The following is a 25,878-nucleotide window of genomic DNA, read 5'->3' as shown; positions in this document are numbered from 1 at the left end:
CGCAGGCCTTGATCTCATGAAACGTGAGATCATGACCTGAGCCCAAATCAAGAGTCAGATGTTTAACCGACTGAGTCACCCAGGTGCTCCAAAAATGGATAAATAAGTTTTACAATAAATTCATACAATGTGTTACAATGCTGTTGCATGTGTTTATAAAGCATCTTTGATACTTCCTGGTGGGCATTAATAACATAAGTTTGTGTGGTGGTGTTATGTGTGCCTAAGGCAATGCCTGTGACTCCCAGGATTGTGAGCAAAGTAAGCACAATTAGCAGGAAAAGAGCATGTTGGTGTTGAGACTGAGGGAAGTTCTGTTGCCCAAAATAAAACATTGGCATAAAAGGTACACAGAATACAGGTGATGTTAGGAGGAAGGCCTGAGAATGGGATATGACTGGGGTATATAACAATGAAACCAAAGACCTAACAGGAGTGACTATTTTGACAGAAACGTCTTGTACAGGAAGGTTTCTATTTATAAGGTGCCAGTAAGCCCAATGATCAGAACAAAGTAAGGGGTCTTAACTGCCAGAAGTTGAGCATAAATACAGTTGCTGATGGCGGTGACAGTCATTTGGAAAACCATGTATTAATCATGTAATTTTAGCAAGGTTTCTTTAAGTAAACTTCCTTGCACTTAAAGCCTTTAGCCTGAGGCTGGCACGGGGGTAGAGTGAAGGGGGTGGGTAGTTTTACTGAATGCCTTTTCAAGAGCCCAACACAGTGAATTCTGAGAACTGAAGTGTGTGCCTTGGTTACTATCAATAATGCCTGGAAGTCTGAAGAGAATAAGAAGTGTCTTGTTGGTACCTTGTGTTGTGGCTTCAATGGTAACATGTCTATAAGGATAGACGAGTAATATTCCCTTATAAATGTACCACCACAGTCAGAGAATAGTAAGTATCTTCTGCAGAGGGTCAGTGACCCCATAAAATCTATTTGCCATTGGTTAACGGATAGTCCCCAGGGAATTAAGCCTCATCAATTATATAGACAGTGGCACATTTTCCCATATAAGGTACATTAGTCACTACGTTACCCATGGCAGAGGAGAGGGGAAGTCCCTTTCATTCTTCTCAGGACTTCAAGGCATTAGCTTCTCCATGGCCTGATATTTCATAAGCCTACCAGTCCAGAGTTAGTGGCATCAGATCTGAGGCTGTGCCAATATGTGTCTCAGAAATCAAAACCAATTTATCTACCTGTGTATTATAATGAGTCCCTGAAAACTAAATTTTAGTATGTGGAGAATATGTGTGGCCTTGATTTGCATTTTGATGATCTATGAGGCAAAAAATCCCTAAAGTTCTTTACTTGAAAGATAGGGGGGGAACACCTCAGATAAGGAATTATTATTGCTGCCATTAGTCAAACCAGATGACCATATCATTGGCAATGGCACTAAAGTCTATAAAAATGTGAGGAAGGGGCCAAGTGTTGGCCAGAACATTGTCTAATGCTAACATAACTGTGCTGACCCACAGGTTCCATCCTTGCTTGATTAGGGATGTCCCAGTTAGGGAATGGAATGCAGTAGCTCTTCAGTAGGTTCTACCATGCATGATGGTGGTGCTAACATCTATAAAGAATACAAACTCCCTTTCCTACTCACTAAATTAATCCCAGTGGGGTTGTTAGGTAGCCAACGGATAGGAGAAAAGGGTGACCTCTTCAGGCACTGTTGCATCTAGCAAAGGACTGATAATGTGGAAACCACTTCCTCTTACAGGTGGGATATGCCAGAGGGCCCAGGTTGGCTCCATAAGTAGCATTTTCCTTTTAATAATGAAGCATCTATGCCAAGTTTGTGGAGTGCTGACTCAATGACCACAGGCACAATGGGCAACTGGGTCCAGAGAGTCACAAGCTCAGGACATGTGAAAGCATTTATCTCAAGAAGAGCACACAATGCAGCCAACAGTTGCCATCCCAATGGTGTGTAGGATTCGGCCAAGGAAAATAGTCTCTTGCCAAAAGTCCATGAACAACTTATGGCCACCATAGCTGATCCAAAAACCCCAGAAGGAATGTGAGGAGGTTGTTGAAGCCTCTACAATGAAGGAGCTTTTGTGGGGGACACAAATGAGAGTGCCTAATGTATTGCAATTTAATTTTTTTAATGTTTATTGATTTTTGAGATAGAGCACAAGCAGGAGAGGGACAGAGAGAGAGGGAGACATAGAATCTGAAGCAGGCTCCAGGCACTGAGCTGTTACCATAGAGCCTGATGTGGGGCTCGAACCCATGAACCATGAGATCATGATCTGAGCTGAAGACAGACACTTAACTGACTGAACCACCCAGATGCCCCTGATTTATTGCAATTTAGACAGATTCTAGAGCCTTTTGTCATTGGATAGCCCATTCAAAGTAAGCCAATTTAGGGGCATCTGGATGGCTCAGTTGGTTAAGTGGCCAACTTCAGCTCAGGTCATGGTCATACAGTTCATGAGTTCAAGCCTCACGCCAGGCTCTGTGCTGACAGCTTGGAGCCTGAAGCCTGTTTCAAATTCTGTGTCTCCCCCCCTTATCTGTCCCCACACACACACACACACACACACACACACTTGCACTCTGTCTCTCTCTCAAAAATAAATAAATTAAAAAAATATTTTTTTCAAAAAAACAAAGTAAGCCAATTTGTGAGTAACAGTATAATGAATCTAAATAAAAAATGTAAATGTAAAAGATGTTGTTTCTGAAACCCAAATAAACACAGTAAATGTTGAGTCTACTTTAAAGTAGTAAGTGCCGATGTCAGTGAGAAGTTGGTTCCTTACTGCATCAGGTATGGATCATCCCTGAGCTGACAAGTAATGGCCAGAAATTTTACTTAAGTAAGCAGGCCTTGAATTTTATAGGATGCAATGGCCCAACCCTGACTGGAGCTTGAATTTCCTTGCAGAAAAACATTATGTTATCAACCTAATGCCATACCTGTGTTCTTGGAATAAGTTGGATGTAGTTAAGATGTGTAAAGGAATGAACATTGGCAAATGTCTCATGGGGAGGTGAGTGAAAATGTATCATTCCTTTAAAAGTAAAGAGCTATTCATAGAATACAACATATGAGCCAAATCTATAACAACAAAATATTTTCCAGTTGCTGATTCCTACTAATTTTAGTAAAATTAGTAATGCAGATCTTAATGAAAACTATGATGGCATTAAAGTTATGGTAATTCACTGCGAAGTGAATTCATTTATATCACATTTGACCACTGGCCAAATTGGGTTATTAAAGGGAGAAATAATAGAAGTGATGAGTAGGCCAGGCACACCAATCCTCAGGGGTCTCACTCCATGGCTCTCAGCTTCACAAACCTCATGTCTGTGGCAGATTCTCTCATGGAACCCTTATCGTGGTCTCTCTGGACCTTCTCTCCTCAGCCATATGTTTACAACTTGTTCTCAAAAGTGTCAACAATTGCGGTTCATTTGAAGCTTTTGAACTGAAGTCCATAGGGCATGTTTAACTTCTTCAGGGAATTGATCCCCATGTGCCCGTTCTGAAAAGAGCAGATAAAACCTGCATCATTCTGCCTAACACAGAAACTGCAAAGAAGCCAATATCCTGCCTTCTAAGAACTTCAAGATCATCTCTCTTAGAAAAGAAATATTAAGGAATTTTCCATCTATCAAAGTCCACTTTTCTAATTCTATCATTGCTGTAGTAGGGGGTTATTCATTTATTTGTTTTTCTTTTATTATACATGTGAAGGACTGTATCTCTCAGGAAGTATCATTTGATTCTGGTTTGCATTAATAGAATGGAAGGTAATATGCTTCCTAAGTTAAGCCCCACAGACTTGGGTACTTTCATTAAGAGAAAAGTGGAATGCTTACATGTGGAATCTAAGAAACAAAACCAACAACAACAACAAACAGAAACAGACTTATAGATCTACAAAAGAAACTGTAGATTACCAGAGTGGGGAGAGGATAGGGGGAGGAAGGGAAGAAAGGTAAAGGGTATTAAGTGGGACAAACTTCCAATAATAAATCACAGGGATGTAATGTACAGCATAGGTGATAATAATGTTGTAAGAACTTTCATGGTGGCAGACAGTAACTAGGCTATTTTGGTGATCATTTCATAATACATTAAAAATTATCAAATCACTATGTTGCACACCTGAAAATAATGAATATTGTAGGTCAATTATTATTCAATTTCTTAAAATAAAGAAATAGCCACCTATGGCCAGTGACTCCTGCAACAAAAAGAGAGAGTGAAGGGGAGAATGTTGACAGGAAGCCAATAGACAGCATGTTAAAATTTATACTACTCAAGACTCACAGGGCACATTTCACCCTTGACTTACTCTTAGGATCAACAAAATAAACGTCCCACTACAGTCATTCAGATTGTTGAGGGTATGAGCACTGTATGTTTTTAAAGTCACTGATGTTATTATTCTATAAATGTGGATCATGAGGTCAATCAGTCACGAAAATCTGGATGAAAATGCAGTACTTGCCACAGACCAGAGGTTAGTACAAACAGGGAAGGGAGGGCTGTAGGGGAATCCAGGTCAATGTTTAATAGTGCCTAGTGCCTCCAACAGCATATGGAATTATGGGGAGATTGATAAGAATGATTGTGAGGATATGATTTTTTTCTTACCCGTATGCATGTGAATTAGAAGGGCCTTTTACATTGTCTTTGCTTCTGACTCAGAAAAATCTAAAAATGTATGCAGGATACCACTGCCAAAGTTTCCTTCCTTGGGGGTTACCAATTTATCTACAAAGGACTCATTGTCAGAAACAAAAAAGTCCCTCTTCCTTGTTTCTATGCCAAGAAGAGAGAAACTGTCATCCTTAGTTTGCCACTAACAAATCTTTAAGACTTTGAGCAAAATCCACACTGAGATGCTTCCTGTGGGTATCTCAAGATCTCTATTCTCAGAGATATATTCCAAATATACATGGTAGAGAAACATATAAGAAATGCTAATAAATATGATTTACTGACACCATAGCCTTGTTCATGTACCAAAATATGCTCACAATATGAGATATACTGAACCAAAGATCATAAGTCTTAAAGGTCTATTACAAATTTATGCTTCAAAAGAAATAGGGGTGCAGAATAAATCACTTATACATCAAAACCTTCAACCATATCCATGTGGGGAATTTCCTATTGGTTGCTGAAACAAGGAAGTCAGAGATTTGGACAATTATGGAGATGAGGATCTATGGAAGATAGCCAGAGAAGTGTCAAATGGTACAGGGAAGGGGAAAGAGCACAAGGAGGAGAAAGGGAATCACAAAAAAACAGAATCTGATAGAAAAACTTCCACCAAGAGTACAAAAGTATGAAAAACTAATGGAGTCAGAGGAAAGTGACTTAAATATGGAGATTTTATAAACACTTGGGGATTAAAGGATAGGTTCAAAATATATTCTCCTGGGGGGAAAAATGAGTAATTATTCTGTAACAGATTCTGTTAAGTGTCCAAAAACATATCACCTGGGGAATTAAAAAGACTTTAGGATTAAGGTCATTCACATAGAAGATATTGGGCTTCCATGGAGCCAAGGCCACTGCAATGTGATACTGGTTTGGGACAACTGAATAGACAGTAATATATGACATGATTCATTACTATCAGCTTTGTCTCTCCTACCCGGAGAAAGCTCATTTTTCATCAGTCACCTTTTTCCTTCAGATCTCCAAAGGGTCAACAATGAAAAATAGGACGTTTACTGAGTTCATTCTGTTGGGCTTCACAAATCAACCTGAGGTCCAAATTGTGATATTCATCTTTCTGCTCCTCACCTACATGTTAAGTGTCCTAGGAAATCTGACTATTATCATTCTCACTCGGGTACACCCTCACCTCCAGACCCCCATGTATTTCTTCCTCCGGAATTTCTCCTTCTTAGAAATTTCCTTCACATCCATTTTTATTCCCAGATTTCTGACCAGTGTGACAACAGGAAATAAAGTCATCAGTTTTGCTGGATGCTTGATTCAATATTTTTTTGCTATATTCCTTGGGGCAACAGAGTTTTACCTCTTGGCTTCTATGTCCTATGACCGCTATGTTGCCATCTGCAAACCCCTGCATTACCTGACCATCATGAGCAACAGAGTCTGCATACAACTCGTGTTCTGCTCCTGGCTAGGAGGATTCCTAGCTATCTTACCCCCAATCATCCTGATGAGCCAGGTGGATTTCTGTGCCTCCAATGTTCTGAATCACTATTACTGTGACTATGGGCCCCTTCTGGAGCTTGCCTGCTCAGACACAAGCCTCCTAGAATTGATGGTCATCTTCTTGGCGGTTGTGACTCTGGTGGTTACTCTGGTGCTGGTGACATGTTCTTATACATACATTATCAGGACCATTTTGAGGATCCCTTCTGCCCAGCAAAGGACAAAGGCTTTTTCCACTTGTTCTTCCCACATGATTGTCATCTCCCTCTCTTATGGCAGCTGCATGTTTATGTACATCAATCCATCAGCAAAAGAAGAAGGCGCTTTCAACAAAGGAATAGCTGTGCTCATTACCTCAATTACTCCCTTATTAAACCCCTTCATTTACACTCTAAGAAATCAGCAAGTGAAGCAAGCATTCAAGGACACCGTCAAAAAGATTGTGAAGCTTTAAAAACAGAATACATTTCAATCAAAGGCATATATCCTAATTTCAAGGTATCTGCAGCCTAGTATGATAGAAAGGTATATAAACTGTATACTTACATAATAAGCTTACAAAAAATAAAATAACTTGGTAAGGGCTATTAGAGAAAGATAAATGAGAATCCACAAAAAGAACAGTTAGAGAGAATTAACTATTTTCCAGAAATCACTTGAAATTCAAGAGGCAAAACATATTGCTTATTTAGAAGAGTGGAAAAATAAGAATTTAGAGGAAGAGAGGCCAAAATCTAGGATTGCCATTTTTCTTCATCATGGGGCCCTAGAAACTATGCTTCCATCAAAGTGTCAATAATTTTTATTCTCCTCCCCTTTTCATGCACCTTTCGCTGTAGCCATTACAACTTTTATCCTTCCATAAAGGAAAACAAAAAGGATATACATTTGGTCCACTTTTCTCCAAATGAAGTGAAAACCCTCAAGATTTTTATCAACTTACCCATCCATTTTCTAGAAGTTATGGTTCCAAGAGTACTCTAGAGCCAAGGTTAAAAGTCTTCCACTTCTACACAGGATCTATTGCTTTTCTTCACTGACATCTTTTTAAGTTAATGACTGAGATTTCCCATTCTCTCTCTTTGGTAGTTTTGGTGATTTTTTTTTTTTTGCTATTATATTTTCACCTTTTTGTTTACTTTTATTAGATATCAGAAAGGACACCTTCTGTGATATGACTCCATTCTTTTAACTTTCCCCCAAGTTTTTGCTTTTGTTTATAACATAAGCCAGGGATGCCTGTTTCATAAACTGCAAATGAATATAAAGTATTAATATGGTTTTATATCTAGAATGTTCCAAATTATGAGTGTTAGCAACCAAATGGGAATAGAGACTACCCTACCAAGGACTCTATACATGGATTCAAGGTGACAACAACTTGAATATGAATTGTTGATGGGCCTAAACTTCAAAGGAACTAAGAACATTTTTGGAAATCTGAGTACTTGAAAATATTTTAGTAATATCCTAATGCATTGTAAATGCTGGTTACTGTTTGAAGCACCAGTGAAACATCATCTGGTGTGTTCACATGCTTTATATGTGGTAATATTATTTGATGGAATGATGCTTCTTGGGAATTTAAGAAACAAGCTGCATTGGACTTGTTATGAGAGAAAATTTCCAGAACCATAAAAATATTGAAGAGCGCATCATATTTTGAATAAAGCATCTTTTATGTAAAGCCATTGCTATTTTGAATATCTGGATTTCTTTGGTGACTAAGATAGAGATTGGTGATGCCTTTTAATTTATTACAAATTGTGGGGGAACATCATCAAAAAGACATGACCACAGATTGACCCGCGAGCTGGACCCATACTTGGAGGCTCCTCCCTCCCTCCCCTATCCTTGGAATGTGGGCTCCACTTGCCTTTCCCACTCCCAGAGGCTGCTCCAAGAACACAACCTCCAACCATAGTTACATGGTGTGGAGAACACCTGCACGTTATAAGTGACTGAACCCATTAAAGCCTATTTGTAAACTTTTAAGGAGCAGTGGGCAGCTGTGAGGACCCAACTGCCTTGCTGCCACCCAAGGCAAGCCTCATACGTAAGTTCCCTTTGCTCATTAAAACTGCCACCTACCAACCTGGAATGGCCTGCTTCTTTCTTCAGTCTCTCCCTGCCTTCTGAGTACAGAGGCCAGCTTCAGATTTCACCCAAGAAGCTCCCAAAAGTGTTATGAACCAACACAAATTTACTAAGCTATTATCAAATGATATAGAAATGTTATCAAATAGCCACCTTTCAATCATTATGTTCCCACAGATCCACACTTCTACCCAAATCTATGGTGAAGTGGAAGATAATGCCATATAGTGGTCAAAAATACATGCTTTAGTTCGAATCCCAGATTTGTGTTTTACAACAGTTGCCTTGGGATGGTTATTTGACCTCTGTAAGGCTTACTTTTCTCAAATTCTAAAATGTGGATAAATAGTTATGTCTATTGTATACGATAGTTTTGAACATTAAATGATATAATAGGCATAAAACATTTTAAAAGCCAATACTTAAATGTTTGATACCCATTTTAACAGTATGACAATGGTGAACAATACCTTCTCAAGAAAGTGGGGCTTAATTAGTAAAAGAGATGCTAAATTGATTGGTTTAATATGACTGGGACTATATAAATGTTGGCCATTCTAGGTGTAATCCCTCTGCACCAAGGTCAGCTTGCTTACATTTCTCTTATGTCCAGTTGCATCCTAGGATAGCCAGATCAATGAGGGTCTTATCCACACTTCAGATAAAGCCAATCAGAACATTTGGCAACAGATTATTAGGACCTAGCTACCTCAACTCCATGTGCCCTCGGAGCACACAAGATAAGGAAGGAGGATACTTGGTGTGAGTCAAAGTTGAAGAACACTTTAAGGACTTCACCCAGGGGTGCCTGGGTGGCTCAGTCGGTTAAGCATCTGACTTCAGCTCAGGTCATGATCTCACAGTTTGTGGGTTCGAGCCCCACATCGGGCTCTGTGCTACCAGCTCAGAGCCTGGAGCCTGCTTTGGATTCTGTGTCTCCCTCTCTCTCTGCCCCCTCTCCTGCTCATTCTCTCTCTCTCAAAAATAAACAATAAAGATTTTTTTAAAATTTTTTAAAAAGTACTTCACCCAGCCTTCATAATATCAGCATTTAGAAATTAATTTGGAAAGAAACATATTACCTTCTAAATGAGCTTGTCCAAAAAAAAAAAAAAAAAAGACAACTTCAGAAACTGTTCATTAAGCTGGCTTTATGCTAGCACATACTTGGAATGTAATCCAAGTTATAGATAAACAGAGGAATGCGTTTATCGATTCTGCAGCTAAAACTTTGGAATGTTCAGTTTCTAAATGTATAAGTTAGTGGGCATTATCCCTCCTGTCACCACTGGACACAAGAATCGAAAGAAACAGTTTTAGCTACCGGTATTCTCAGGATAACATTAGAGCAGAGTTAGAGCAAGGAAATAATAGAAACACATGAGAGCTGACCCACCACACTTCAGCATTGGTTCCTCTATCCTCTATTCCTTCATCCCCAGCGGTTATGGACTACAGATACAAATCTAAATACGTAGTATTCTCCCAATGCTTCCCCTTGCAAACAGTTAAAATAAAATTCAAAAGAAAAAAAAAGAGTATTTTTTAAGATGGCAAGTTAGGTAAGAACACTTCTATAATACTTGGGCCATCTGGCCTACGGATCTTCTTTGTCATTTCTCTAAATTTATCCAGAAGGTCACGAATCAGGGACTAAACTTCTATTCCTATACATCACTAGATAGTGGAGCTAAAGCCTATACATATGTAACGAGTTCAGAAGCCAAAATCACCACCCATGTTAGGAATATATCCACTGGCAGCGAGGTGCAAAATTACACACCACACAACATATGATGCAAAGAATTACTGGATCAGAAACAGTAATGATTTAAAGTAAGTATAATTTCTCAAAAAGATATGAATGATACTGTCAAAATCAAGGACAAAGCATTATTTTAAAAACTGGGTGAAAAGACTGTTGAAAAACATAATGAGTGAAATAAATAATAAAACAATGAGGATAAATACCTGGAGAGATAAAACAAAAACAAAAATAGTGAGCTAAATCAGATCTGATGTGTTCTCCCATAAAGCAAAAAAAAAAAAAAAGATAAAGAGACTAGATAGATAACTGAAAACAATAAAGTTACTATATTAGATAGAAAAATAGGTAGTTAGGTAATTAGACAACAAAAGATAAGTGCAGATGCCGAAATAAACCTATATAATAAGAGTTACAGGTAGAGAAGGGGTGGAATAATAGGAAATAATAATACATTTCCTATAATAGAGAAGGCTGGATATTTCTAAGTATGCTGAAATGGGATCTATAAGTAAAATATACACCTTAAGAAACCAGACTTTTGGGGGGCACCTGGGTGGCTCATTCACCTGAGCGTCAGACTCTTCAGCTCAGGTCATGATCTCACAGCTCATGGGTTCAAGCCCTGCACAGGGCTCTGTGCTGACAGCATGGAGCCTGCTTGGGTTTCTGTCTCCCTCTCTCTCTGCCCTTCCCCCACTTGCTCGCTATCTCTCTCTCTCAAAAAAATAAATAAAATTAAAACTAAATTAAATTAAATAGGGCTACTTGGGTGGCTCAGTTGGTTAAGCATCCAACTCTGGCTCAGGTCACTATCTCATGGTTTGTGAGTTCCAGCCCCACATCGGGCTCTGTGCTGACAGCTCAGAGATTTTGGCTTCTGAACTCATTACATATGTATAGGCTTTAGCTCCACTATCTAGTGATGTATAGGAATAGAAGTTTAGACCCTGATTTGTGACCTTCTGGATAAATTCAGAGAAATGACAAAGAAGATCCATAGGCCAGATGGCCCAAGTATTATAGAAGTGTTCTTACCTAACTTGCCATCTTAAAAAATACTCTTTTTTTTTTCTTTTGAATTTTATTTTAACTGTTTGCAAGGGGAAGCATTGGGAGAATACTACGTATTTAGATTTGTATCTGTAGTCCATAACCGCTGGGGATGAAGGAATAGAGGATAGAGGAACCAATGCTGAAGTGTGGTGGGTCAGCCCTCATGTGTTTCTATTATTTCCTTACTCTAACTCTGCTCTAATGTTATCCTGAGAATACTGGTAGCTAAAATAAATAAAATAACAAATAAAAATAATTTTAATAAAAAAATAAATAAAATAAACCAGGCATTTTTATTTCTTTTTCTTTAACTTAAATTCAAGATTAACATATAGTGTAGTGTTGGTTTCAGGAGTAGAATTTAGTGATTTTTCACTTACATATAACACCCAGTGCTCATCACAAATGCTATACTTAATGTCCATCACCCATTCGACCCAAATACTACCAACACCCCTCCAGCAACCGTCTGTTTGTTCTCTGTATTTAAAAGTCCCTTTGGACCTGAATGTGAGACGGGAAACCATCAAAACCCTAGAGGAGAAAGCAGGAAAAGACCTCTCTGACCTCAGCCGTAGCAATCTCTTACTCGACACATCCCTAAAGGCAAGGGAATTAAAAGCAAAAGTGAATTACTGGGACCTTATGAAGATAAAAAGCTTCTGCACAGCAAAGGAAACAACCAACAAAACTAAAAGGCAACCAACGGAATGGGAAAAGATATTTGCAAATGACATACCAGACAAAGGGCTAGTATCCAAAATCTATAAAGAGCTCACCAAACTCCACACCCGAAAAACAAATAACCCAGTGAAGAAATGGGCAGAAAACATGAATAGACACTTCTCTAAAGAAGACATCCGGATGGCCAACAGGCACATGAAAAGATGTTCAACATCACTCCTTATCAGGGAAATACAAATCAAAACCACACTCAGATATCACCTCACGCCAGTCAGAGTGGCCAAAATGAACAAATCAGGAGACTATAGATGCTGGAGAGGATGTGGAGAAACGGGAACCCTCTTGCACTGTTGGTGGGAATGCAAATTGGTGCAGCCGCTCTGGAAAGCAGTGTGGAGGTTCCTCAGAAAATTAAAAATAGACCTACCCTATGACCCAGCAATAGCACTGCTAGGAATTTACCCAACGGATACAAGAGTACTGATGCATAGGGGCACTTGTACCCCAATGTTTATAGCAGCACTCTCAACAATAGCCAAATTATGGAAAGAGCCTAAATGTCCATCAACTGATGAATGGATAAAGAAATTGTGGTTTATATACACAATGGAGTACTACGTGGCAATGAGAAAGAATGAAATATGGCCTTTTGTAGCAACGTGGATGGAACTGGAGAGTGTTATGCTAAGTGAAATAAGCCATACAGAGAAAGACAGATACCATATGGTTTCACTCTTATGTGGATCCTGAGAAACTTAACAGAAATCCATGGGGGAGAGGAAGAAAAAAAAAAAAAAAAAGAGGTTAGAGTGGGAGAGAGCCAAAGCATAAGAGACTGTTAAAAACTGAGAACAAACTGAGGGTTGATGGGGGTTGGGAGGGAGGGGAGGGTGGGTGATGGGTATTGAGGAGGGCACCTTTTCGGATGAGCACTGGGTGTTGTATGGAAACCAATTTGACAATAAATTTCATATATTAAAAAATAAATAAATAAAAATAAAAAGTCAATAGGGGCACCTGGGTGGCTCAGTTGGTTAAGCGTCCAACTTTGGCTCGGGTCACGGTCTCACGGTTCATGGGTTCAAGCCCGGCATTGGGCTCTGTGCTGACAACTCAGAGCCTAGAGCCTGTTTTGGATTCTGTGTCCCTCTCTTGCTCTGCCCCTGCCCTGCCCTGCCCATGCTTTCTCCCTCTCTCTCTCCCCCTCTCTCTCCCCCTCTCAAGAATAAATAAACATTAACAAATTAAATACAAAAGTCAATAATATTGTTAAAATTCATAATCAACAACTGGTGATATGGGGAAATTGAAGTATTAATACTAGGAATATTAGTTTGAATAAAGAACCACCTACATTTTATTCTAAAAAAATAAATAAATAAATAAAATAATAATAAATAAAAGTCCCTTTGGTTTGTCTCCCTCTCTGTTTTTATATTATTTTTGCTTCACTTCCCCTATGTTCATGTTTTGTTTCTTAAATTCCATATATGAGTGAAATCATATATTTATCTCTCTCTGACTGACTTATTTCACTTAGCAAAATACACTCTAGTTCCATCCACGTTGTTGCAAATGGCAAGACTTCATACTTTTTTGAATGCCAAATAATATTCTATTGTGTATTATATATATATATACACAATATAACAATATTATATATATATATCACATCTTCTTTATCCATTCATCACTCAATGGACATTTGGCCTCTTGCCATACTTTAGCTGTTCTCGATAGCGCTCCTATAAACATCGGGGTGCCTGGGTCCCTTCAAAATAGCACACCTGTATCCTCTGGATAAATATCTAGTATTGCAATTGTTAGATTGTAGGGCAGTTCTATTTTTAATTTTTTGAGAAAACGCCATACTGTCTTCCAGAGTGGCTGTACCAGTTTGCATTTCTACCAGCAGTGCAAAATGGTTCCCCTTTCTCCACATCCTCACCAACATCTGAGGTGCTCATGTTAGCCATTCTGACAGGTGTGAGGTGGTATCTCATTGTGGTTTTGACTTGTATTTCCCTGATGATGAGTGACCATGAGCATCTTTTCATGTGTCAGTTAGCCATCTGGATGTCTTCTTTGGGAAAGTGTCTCTTCATGTCTTTTGCTTATTTTGTCACTGGATTATTTCTTTTTTTGATGGTGAGTTTGATAAGCTCTTTATACATTTTGGATACTAACCCTTTATAGAATATGTCACTTGCAAATATTTTCTCCCATTCCACCAGTTACCTTTTAGTTTTGCTGATTGTTTCCTTCACTGTGCAGAAGCTTTTTATCTTGATGAGGTCCCAGTAGTTCATTTTGGCTTTTGTTTTCTTTGCCTCCAGATATATGTCTAGTAAGAAGTTGCTGAGGCTGAGGTCATAGAGGTTGTTGCCTGTTTTCTCCTCTAAAGTTTTGATGCTTCCTGACTTACCTTTAGGTTTTTCATCCATTTTAATTTTATTTTTGTGTATGGTGTAAGAAAGTGGTGTATGGGGTAAGAAAGTGGTCCATGTTCATTCTTTTGCATGTCACTGTCCAGTTTTCCCAACACCATTTGCTGAAGAGACTGTCTTTTCTTTTATTGGATATTCTTTCCTGATTTGTCAAAGATTAGTTGAACAAGCATTTGTAAGTCCATGTCTGCATTCTCTATTCTGTTGCATTGATCTATGTGTCTCTTTTTGTACCAATACCATACTGTCTTGATGATTACAGCTTTGTAATATAGCTTGAAGTCAGGAATTGTGATGTCTCCAGCTTTGATTTTTATTTTCAACATTACTTTGGCTATTCGGCTCTTTCTAGTTCCATACAAATTTTAGAATTGTTTGTTCTAACTCTGTGAAGAATGCTGACGTTATTTTGATAGGGATTACATTGAATATGTAGATTGCTTTGGGTACTGACATTTTAACAATATTTATTCTTCCAATCTATTGCTGTGTAACATATCACTCTAAGTTTTAGTGGATAAAACATTTTTTTTTATCACTTGCAGTTCTAGAAGTGGACAGGAACAGCTGGGTAGTTCTCACATGGGTCTTTCATTTAGCCGTAATCGTTGGTGAATTGATTTGGAATCATGTGAAGACTCATCAGAGCTGATGTCCAAGGTGGGTTCTTCATCAGATGTCACCAAAGCTACAATGGCTGAAAGAGATGGGACCTTATCAGGTATTTCTCTCTACGTAGCCTCTCTGCAAGAATTTCGCTCCTCACTGCATAACAATCTCAGGGTATTCAAACTCCTCACATAACAACAGATTTCCCCAAAGCGTTTGTTCCAAAAAAGATGAGAGCTACAGATCTCCAAAGACCTAATTTCTGAAGTACTACACCTTCATTTCTACTACATTTTCATGGTCAAAATCAAGTCATAAAGATAGTCAAGATGAAAGGGGAGAGGAAAGAAACTACAACTTCTGATCTGGAAAGTAACAAAGAACTTGCAAGTATCTTTAATCCACCAGAGTCATGAATCTAAAAATGCCCTCAAGAGCCAAAGCAGCTATTTACAATTAGTTCATCCTTCCACCATTCTACCCTTTTCATAATCTCAGCCCCTCTGGTCCTCATTGTTTCAGCCACAATCTGATGCCCTCAAGTCAAGGATTCATGTGTTTTACCTGCCTTCAGTAATTGCTTTTGGAACAATTACTCAGAAGACAAAGCCTATCAATTATCATAAAAGACTATTTGGTTACATTTTTATGTTAATGATTTTTTGCACATGTTTTAATAACTTCAGATTACAAGAGACAAGGATTACAATTGAACAAGGATTACAATTTTGTTCAAATCCACATGTTTATTGTGAGGCAGCATTAACAAAGTGGAGTTGAATGTGAAGGGAACTTGTGTTTCCTAAAAATCAATGTTCTTATGCTCTTGAAAAGAGAAAATATTTTGAAAGAGGCAGTGTTGCAAGGAAGGGAAAGCAGTGACAAAAATGGAATAGATTCAACACACAGGAGTAATGGTTAAGGTATACATGACAAGATTAAAAAGAGTTAAGAGGCACCTGGGTGGCTCAGTTGGTTAAGCATCTGACTCTTTTTTTTTATGTTTATTTATTTTTGAGACAGAGAGACAGAGACAGAGTGTGAGTGGGGGAGGGACAGAGAGAGAGGGAGACATAAAATCTGAGGCAGACTCCAGGCTCTCAGCTGCCACCACAGAGCCCGATGCAGGGCTCAAACTCACAAACTGTGAGATCATGACCTGAGCTGAAGTCGGATGCTTAACTGACTGAGCCACCCAGGTGCCCCAGCATCCGACTCTTGATTTCAGCTCAGGTCATGATCTCATGGTTCACGGAATCAAGCCCCACATTGGGCTCTGCACCGATTGCTCCAACCCGCTTGGGATTTTCTCTCCCTCTCTCTCTGCTTATGCTTTATTTATAAATAAATAAATAAATAAATAAATAAATAAATAAATAAATAAATAACATTTAAAAAGAGTTGATTTAAATGTAAATTAGGAAGACATACACATTTCAGAAAAGAAGAAAAATATCCATCTACATAATGCTGCACCTATCACAATTTTTCCTTAGATTATCTTCCCAATTTTCTTTATTGTTCCTCAATATTATGAGAATTGCACAACTCCCATAACTTAATAACCATCTATATACTAAATCAATAGATTGTTTGTAATATATGATATTATGTCAGTATATGATAAATTGTTTTTGTTTCAATTTAAACTCCCAATATGTGAATCTAATATTTCTTTGAAAGAAATGCAAGTCTTTTAAGGATGTCATGGAAAGACCGCCTTACTTGTGTACTTCTCAGAGTATAAATGAAGGGGTTCAACAAAGGGGCAACAGATGTAGTGAGCAGAGAAACTACCTTATTAATGGCCACTTCATCCTTAGCTGAAGGTTTGATATACATAAAAAATGCAGCTGCCATAGGTGACAGAAACCACAATCATGTGGGAAGAACAGGTGGAAAAGGCTTTTTTCTTTTTCTGGGCAGAAGGTAATCTTAGAATTGTCCTAATGACGTATATGTAGGACAGAACTATACACACAAGGGTCATTATGAAGGTCAACACAGCACAGACTATGACCAGCTGCTCTATGAACCACGTATCTGAACATGAATTTTTCAGTATCGGAGAAGCATCACAGAAAAAATGGTCAATATCAGAGTCACAGAATTCCAGATGGAGGCTCAAACCAAGGGGTGGAAAGATAATCAATAAGCCAGACACCCAACAAGACAGGATAAGATTCCAACAGACTCTGTTGTTCATGATGGTCACGTAATGCAGGGGTTTGCAGATGGCCACATAGCGGTCGTAGGACATCACAGCCAAGAGGAAAAATTCTGTCGCTCCAAAGAGAACAATAAAAAAGATTTGGCTGAAGCAGGCCTTGATGGTGATGGTTTTGTCCCCACTTGATATCATGTACAGGTATGTGGGGACACAGGCAGTTGTGAATGAGATTTCTAAGAAGGAGAAATTTTGAAGAAAAAGATACATAGCTGTTTTTAAATGAGAATCCACCAAGATGAGAGAAATTATGGTCAGATTCCCAATTACACTTATCATATATGTGATAAACAGAAAGATAAAAACCAGAATCTCTAGTTGTGGGTCGTTTGTCAAACCCATTATGATGAACATTGTTATTGCCGAATGGTTTCTCATCATTGACTTCATACTACTGCCCAATCTTCACATAAAAGTCACAGAAATCGGATCTGAGGAGCAATGTCACAATATGACAGGATCAGACAGTGACTACCAATACCAAGCAAACCAAGTCACATTCATTTCCTTCCGTAACTTGATAATCAGGTTTTGATGAGGTAATTCTCTCAGCTCCACTGAAGTTTCTCTTGAAAATTGCTGCTACTGAAATTGTTTTCAAATATTCCAGGTCTCCCAGTTCACGGCACTTGTTTCCAATTCATTTTTTAAGCCCATACTTTGGTTGAGATTTCCCCTATTAGATCAGGAGTTGACTGCTTTGAGCTATACTTTGATGGGCCATACAGTCCCTTTATTCTAAGACTTTTGTACTCAAAAGCTAAATCCTAAAACTGTTTTGCTTTATGTTTTGGTGCCTGATAAAATGCAAAATATATGGAGGATGTTGGTTATGCCCTACTTAGATTCTCCAGATCCCTCTCCTAGTGAACTAGGCATTATTTAAAGGTCAACTAGATTTCTCCCAGAAACCAGTCCTTCAATAGTCCTTTCTCCTGACTTTCTAAGTTTGTCTGTTATCCCTTTATTTTCCATCCCTGTCCTCAGCAGAGAAGGCTTTAATGAATGATTATTTTAATATAATTTGAAAACCATGGGTAAAGTTACAAATAGCTGAAGGATTTATCAAAACATACTTTGCTTTCCCTCCTTCATAACCAACAGAAGTGTGATACATGTTTCAGTAATGCACAGGCATTAAGTGTATGGACCTTGAAACAATTTGGGATCAAATCATATCTGTTTTCTACTAGCTGAGTGACTTTAGGCAAGTCATTTAATCTCTCTGTTCTCCAAATTCCTAATATGAAGTAGAGTTAACAGGAATACTACATCATAAGATTACTATGAATTTTAATTAAGTAATATAGGGGTGCCTCTTTGGTTCAGTCCATTAAGCATCCAACTCTTTTAACGTTTATTTTATTTTTGAGACAGAGAGAGACAGAGCATGAACGGGAGGGGCAGAGACAGAGGGAGACACAGAATCGGAAGCAGGCTCCAGGCTCTGAGCCATCAGCCCAGAGCCTGACGCGGGGCTCGAACTTATGGACCGTGAGATCATGACCTGAGCTGAAGTCGGACGCTTAACCGACTGAGCCACCCAGGCGCCCCCCAACTCTTGATTTCAGCTCAAGTCGTGATCTCATGGTCATGAGATTGAGCCCATATATGAGGCTCCACTTTCAAATATCAGGCTCCACACTGAGTGTGGAGTCTTCTTGGGATTCTCTCTCTCCCTCTACCCCTCTCCGCCACTCATACTCATGCACTCTCACTCTCTCTCTCCAAAAATAATAAATAAATACATAAATACATAAAATCAACTCCCATGAACTACAGATTACTATACTACCTTGCCAGGTTACAGATATCATGATAGAAAAAGGGGCATTACCCTGGGTTTATGAGACAAATGGTTTGCAAACAGGTGATACCAGTACTGGAAAATGGTGGATATAAAAAAAAATAGAATGTTTACCAGTGGTAATTGAGACATATGGGATATAAATATAGATAGATACCAGATAGATGGATGAGAAGAGACAGACAGAGAAATGGAGAGGTGTAGAGAGAGTGATTATAAACTTGTTTCTGCCAGTCAAATCACTGTACATGGGATTTCACCAACTTAAAGATGAATTGGATGAATCCTTCCCACATTTTTGATCTGGTGACAGTTGGCTTGAAAATGTGCCAGTACTCACCTTTGACATTCCTCATTGTATCACCAGGAAGCTATACCTCAAATGACCTTAGTGAGCCTCAGAGTTGAGCAAAAACATACTAATAGTATCAGCTAAGTATACTCCTAATCCCTGGCCCCCCAAGAACCTATATTAACCATATATGTGTACACATGGTTTCTGAATTTGTAAAAAATACTATTCTAATTTAAAATTGGGAAACATCTCTATGCTAGGAAACTGGAAGGAAAATAATAAACTTTAAAGAGCAAGGAGGAGTTCAGAAACCTCTCTAGCTCTGCAAAAGTAGGTGTTCTGATTTTCTCTGGACAAACATGTTTTTACACTTATGACCCTGTTCATTTCCTCCATCCAAACACGCATGCTGAAAACTACTTTAAAAAGTCCTTGGAGGCCCTGATTCAAAGTCTCTAATGAATTTAAAGTATAATTTACTTTGACAAAAAAATCCTAAGCCAAGCACAATGGGGATAATGTCTTTAGAGAGAAAAAGAGGCAATAATAGCAATAAACACAGTCCAAGCATAAAATAATAAGATTGCACTGACAAATAAGCTATCTGTTCTTAGTCATTTGTTTACACATGATTCATACAAACGTAATGAGTAAGAAGAACAAGAAGTAAGCCTTCTTGTCTAAATTACATACATAACAAATATTATAGAAAAATTCAGACAGATATGAAAAGTGAAAAAATTCATAGAAACTGCAACATCCAGAAAGAAACATTACTATTCTAATGTTCGTCCTTCCAAATATTGCCCATAGTAATATGCAAGTGGTGTATGTACTACTGCCAGTTTCCTATACAGGATACCTCTCAGGAACAGCCAAATGGAAGAGGTTCATGGGGGGTGGGGGATCAGGAAGGCACAGAGTTTCCATGCCCTCTCCTAACACACCACCCTCCTGGCACCTCAATGTGTTCACCAACACAGAACCTCCCCAAATAACCTTGTTCAACTTTTTAATAGTACTTAATCTCCATCCCCCTCTGCCCTCCCCAAAGAACAGTAAATGGGGCTAAAGTTTCCAGTCCTCTAGTCATGTGGTCTTTCTGATGACCAGCCACATTCTAAGGCTAACTAGGGTCCTCATCCTAAGTCACCTTACTAGCATAAATTCAAAGTAAAAGACATCCCTATCAATCAGGAAATTCCAAGAGTTTTAGGAGCTCTGTGCCAGGAAGAGGGACAAAGGCCAAATATTTCTTATATATCTATCTATAAGGCACATATATCCACAAGGTGAAATAGCCAGATGCAACACAGAGTAAAAAGATTTTAATATCTGTATCTCAGCAATTAATAGAACAAAGAAATGAGTAAGTAAAATGAAGATTCGATCAATATAATTGATAATATATATATAGATTTATAAAATAGATGCATGTAGAAAAATGCACCCAAAAGCTCAGAATACATTTTTATTTTTGCTTTCATCTCTATAAACATATTTGAAAGAAACAACTGAACTATTTCCAGATACACTTTTATAGTGATTCCATCACTGGAGAAGAGAAAATGGGAAATATTTGTGGGGCATATACTATATACCAACTACTGGTCTTTAACAATTACAAGCCTACTTAATGGGCATTATGATTTCCGTTTTACAGAATAGGAAAGAGAGATTCAGAGACATGAAATTTCTTGTGTCATTCAAGAGAGAGTGGGTCACTGTGCTATATTTGGTTAAATTAACTGCTGTGAAGGCACCTTCAGGTGGCAAAAGGTTAGCCAAATATTGTTGTGACTGGCGCAACAAACACCGAGATCAGGGTCCTGAGGGTAGAGGAATGTAAGAAAAAAAGAGAGAAGAGAAGACAGTTTGGGAACAGGAGGGTCCTCTGGGCTGATGGCCCAAGTGACGGCTTTATTGTTGCTGTACACAATCTTTTATAATATAAAACTCTTATGGATCAGGTCATTCTAAGAATAAACAGGTTTCACATGATCACTGCCAGCCAAAACATTTAGTTCTGTGTACCTTGTGAACTTTCTGAACGGGTCACAAGACCTTGTTGATAGATTGCTAGCAAAACACAGTTCCCATGTTTGTTTCTATTTGACCCGGGGTAGAAAAAGGGAGGTAGCATTACTGCCAACACCTGCAGACCACAGGCTTCAGGAATTAACTTTCTCAGCCTTGACAAGGCTTTCGTATGCCCTTGAAAGTGGGGGAATGGGAGGGGGAACCACCGGGTTGGCTGAGTCAACAGGGAACCGTTGCTCGACCTGGTCTCAGCCTGGCACTGGGGCCCGGCCTCCCACGTGAGTGGGAGGGAGAACCACCAGGTTGGCTGAGTCCACAGGGAGCCGTTGCTCAACCCGGTCTCAGCCTGGCACCGGGGCCTGGCCTCCCACAATGTGTGTGTGTGTGTGTGTGTGTGTGTGTGTGTGTATACACACATATATAAAACAAGTTCTTCATTGCCTTCAACCGAAAATGTTCAAGTGTTTTCTCAGAAGTAACTCACAGGCCAATATAAGACTCCTACCTCAATCTGAGCATTCCACTTTTATCTATTCTGTATTTTATTTCTGCATGGGTATTGCAAAAAAAAAAAAAAATGAAAATTACTGCTTACTATCTTTCGCCAATAGTCTATAGATGGGCTAATTACAACTAGGTTAGTGATGTTTAGAAAATGGGACTTTTTTCAGGACTGTGTGGCCCGCAAATGGTTCTGGCTAAGTTCTTTATCCATGGTCAAGATGGGGAAGACAAATGTATGACTCCATAGTCTTCCTCTTCTCTGCAGCTGTAGCTCCCTTGCTCCTCCCAACCCCACCTCTAAGCTAGTCTCTCTGGACCCTCATACCTTAACCATATGTTCAGAATTTGTTCCCAAAATTGTCAACAAAGGACATTCATTAGCCTGTTCCAAACAAGGATTCCAGAGGCAACTTGTGTTCCTCATTCTGTTGCTTCCCCAGTGCATGCTCTCAAGAGAGCGAATATAACCTGTGTCACTCTGAGTAAATTATAAATCTGGGGTGGGAGGGGGAGCACATAATCTGCCTTCTGAGATCATCAACCTCATTTCATCCAGAAGAGAAAAATCAACAACCTCATTTCATCCAGAACTACTCTGCTCCTCATCCTTCTTTTGATCTCCTATTTATTGGTCCACTTTAAGAAGATAGACTGGGGCGCCTGGGTGGCGCAGTCGGTTAAGCGTCCGACTTCAGCCAGGTCACGATCTCGCGGTCCGTGAGTTCGAGCCCCGCGTCAGGCTCTAGGCTGATGGCTCGGAGCCTGGAGCCTGTTTCCGATTCTGTGTCTCCCTCTCTCTCTGCCGCTCCCCCGTTCATGCTCTGTCTCTCTCTGTCCCAAAAATAAATAAAAAACGTTGAAAAAAAAAAATTTAAAAAAAAAAAAAAAAAAAAAAAAAAAAGAAGATAGACTACCCAAAAACTCTGATTCGGCTCCTGTCTGAATTAGTGGAAGAATAGAAACAGGTAAATACCCACTATACTAATAAGGGACAACAGAAGACTATTTCTACATGAGAAGCCCCGGAAGTTTTTGTTATTTCCATGAAATGCAGGATAGGACTTGGTGGCAGATAATGTAGAAAATGCGAATATATTATTTTTTAATCATGTGGCCTTACAATCTTTATTCACCTCTAAGAATTTCACCTCATAGAATCCCACTATGACTAGTATGATAGTCAAGTGAAGAAGTATGTTCCCTGTTTATAACTTCATTGATTTTACTTCTCTGTGGTTGTGAAGCCTGAATCTGATGCAGATGTGAACACTCAGCCACTCCCTGAAGATTGCAGGTTGGTAACCAGGAGGGGAAAGGCATCCAGAACATTGTGTAACTTCTCTTGATCCCTGATTCCAACTGTGGAGTGCAAGCCATTAGTGGATTGGAATCAATTTAATGGGTTGCAACCAGCATTTGAAATTAAAATGTTTTAAATAGAATAAAACAAAAAATAATATCACATTGTATCCCATATAGTAAGTAAGAAGTGTTCTGTAGAACTATTACTGAGGTTAGATACAGATGTATGCCAGAAAATGATATAAAATGTAGAACGTATTATAGTAAAAAATTCTTGAAAGCTACTGCTTTATAAATGTTTATAACAACACACAGAAAACTTCTTGAATAAATCAGTAAAGACACTCCTACATAATGTGACTCTTAAATCACATGAGTTCACAAATCAGTAGAGACTTGAAATGCTCTTGAAATGCTTAAATATAGAATCTCCTAGAAAACCCTGGAGGCTCCAGGGTGGCTCAGTCGGTTAAGCATCTGACTTTGGCTCAGGTTATGATCTCAGGGTTCATGGGTTCCAGCCCTGTATCAGTCTCTGGGCTGACAGCTCAGAGCCTGGAGCCTGCTTCAGATTCTGCTCTCTCGCTCTCTCTCTCTCTCTCTCTCTCTCTCTCTCTCCCTACCCCGCTTGCACTCTGTCACTCTCTCTCTCTCAAAAATAAACAAAAAAAAGAGGGGTGCCTGGGTGGCTCAGTCGGTTAAGTGTCTGACTTCGGCTCAGGTCATGATATCATGGTTTGTGAGTTTCGGCCCCACACGGGGCTCTATGCTGACAGCTCAGAGCCTGGAGTCTACTTCCGATTCTGTGTCTCCCTCTCTCTTTGCCCCTCCCCCGCTTATACTCTGTCTCTCTCACAAAATAAATAAACTTTAAAAACAAATTTTAAATAAATAAAAGACTACTATAATTATATGAGAAAAAATAAACAGCAGAAAGAGTAAGAAAAACAGCAATTCTAAGAAAAGTAGACAAAGTAAAGCAATGTATAGAATCAATGGGAAGTATGGAAAGTGAATACAGGGGGAGAAAATAGTAACTAGTCTGGAAGGGAGCAGCTGCTGGAAGCATTCCTTTTCTAACTCATTCCACAAACTTTCTGAACATCACCTGTGAGGAAGAGACTTGCCTCATGTTGGCACTGGGGAGAGTACCATGTGGGAAAATAATGGCAAGAACTTCTCTATACAGGGCAAACGAGACTGGAAAGGATACAACACCATTCAAATGGGCCACTGGTCTGGGTCAAGTCATCAGAGGAAAAGTTCACTGTCCATCACTCTTTGTTCTCTTCACATTTCACCTGTCCATTTCAGAGCACCTCTTCCTTTCTCACCTTTTATTATCATCACTTTTTTCTCTTCAGACTCAAAATTTTTCAACAATGAAAAATAAAACCAGGTTGACTGAATGTATCCTGCTGGGTCTAATAGATGTCCCTGAACTCCAGGTGGTGGTTTTCACCTTTATGTTCCTTGCTTATTTACTCAGCATCATCAGAAATCTGACTATCCTCATCCTCACCTTGCTGGACTCCCACCTTCAGACTCCCATGTATTTCTTTCTCTGGAACTTCTCTTTATTAGAAATGTCCTTCACAAACATTTTCATTCCCAGGGTCCTGATCAGCATCACAACAGGGAATAAGAGTATCAGTTTAGCTGGCTGCTTCACTCAGTATTTCTTTGCAATATTCCTTGGGGCAACAGAGTTTTATCTTCTGGCTGCCATGTCCTATGACCGCTATGTGACCATACACAAACCCCTGCATTACATGGCCATTATGAGCAGCAGAGTCTGTACCCAAATGGTTCTCTACTCTTGGCTGGCTGGGTTATTGGTTATTATACCACTAATCCCTCTGATGAGTCAACAGGACTTTTGTGCATCCAACAGTCTGAATCATTATTTCTGTGACTATGAGCCCCTTCAGAAACTCTCCTGTTCAGACACAAGCCTCATCAAGAAGGTTGTCTTTCTTGTGGCATCTGTGACCCTACTGGTCACTCTGACTGCTGACTCTCTCCTATGTGTTCATAATCAAGATTATTCTGAAGCTCCCCTCTGCCCAGCAAAGGACAAAAGCCTTTTCCACCTGTTCTTCCCATATGACCATGATCTCTCCCTCCTATGGAAGCTGCTTCTTCACATTCATTAACCCCTCAGCAAAAAAAAGAACACATTTAACAAGGGAGTAGCTCTACTCATTACTACAGTCACACCTTTATTGAACCCCTTCATTTATACCCTAAGGAACCAACAGGTAAAGCAAGCCTTCAAGGATATAGTCAAAAAGCTTGTGAATCTTTAAAGAATTTCAGAATTGAAGCTTTAATGGTTGAGTGCTTACTGTGTACCAAGCCCTCTGCCAACTTACTACACATCCAAGAGTTAAATTCCAGGCCAGTGAGAGGGACCTGGAAATAAATAAATTACAACCTGTTAAGTTTCCATATAAAGAAATTATTAAGGCTATTTTATAGATGAAAAAGTAGCACAATCTGAGCTACAGTCAATAAATGTTTTCAGAGGGGATACCATTTAAACTCAGTCTTAACAAGTAGGAGTAAGTCAAACAAGCAAAAATAGAGAAAGAGAAATCTGGGTAGAAGGAATATTATTTTTAGGAGCACAGAATTTCAATCCAAAAGGATTGAATTTATTAATTTCAATGATACAAAAAGAAGGGGGAAAAGGTTTGTGAAGATGATAGCTATAGTTTTGAATTAAGTTAAATCTCATTTTGCATAAATTAAATGCCCATAATGTCAAAGCATCTGGATTTCAAGCCAGATCTAGGAATTTAGCAGAAGTCAAGCAGATCTAGGAATTTTCAGAAGTCAAAGAGACACACATACCTTTTTTATTTTTATTT

At 39.0% G+C, this 25,878-nt stretch overlaps 3 protein-coding genes across 3 annotated transcripts; 2 read left to right on the top strand and 1 right to left on the bottom strand.

The window, feature by feature from the left end:
• The first annotated feature begins 5,699 nt into the window (after positions 1–5,699).
• On the top strand, positions 5,700–6,626 carry LOC131483990 (olfactory receptor 6C4). The gene has a single exon (XM_058682289.1). It carries the CDS (start codon positions 5,700–5,702, stop codon positions 6,624–6,626), a length of 927 nt encoding a protein of 308 aa, XP_058538272.1.
• A 10,023-nt stretch (positions 6,627–16,649) lies between these two features.
• Positions 16,650–17,267, bottom strand: LOC131483989 (olfactory receptor 6C2-like). Its single transcript, XM_058682288.1, has one exon. It carries the CDS (start codon positions 17,265–17,267, stop codon positions 16,650–16,652), a length of 618 nt encoding a protein of 205 aa, XP_058538271.1.
• Positions 17,268–24,387: 7,120 nt separating this feature from the next.
• On the top strand, positions 24,388–25,314 carry LOC131483988 (olfactory receptor 2AP1-like). Its single transcript, XM_058682287.1, is given in 3 exon segments — positions 24,388–25,013; positions 25,015–25,175; positions 25,178–25,314. Coding segments are annotated over 3 exon segments (924 nt in total).
• Positions 25,315–25,878: the final 564 nt, after the last annotated feature.

Source organism: Neofelis nebulosa, chromosome 8, assembly GCF_028018385.1.
Source record: "Neofelis nebulosa isolate mNeoNeb1 chromosome 8, mNeoNeb1.pri, whole genome shotgun sequence".
Classification (NCBI taxonomy): domain Eukaryota; kingdom Metazoa; phylum Chordata; class Mammalia; order Carnivora; family Felidae; genus Neofelis; species Neofelis nebulosa.
Note: the sequence above shows the minus strand (reverse complement) of the source record. Positions and strands in the feature narration are given on the sequence as shown.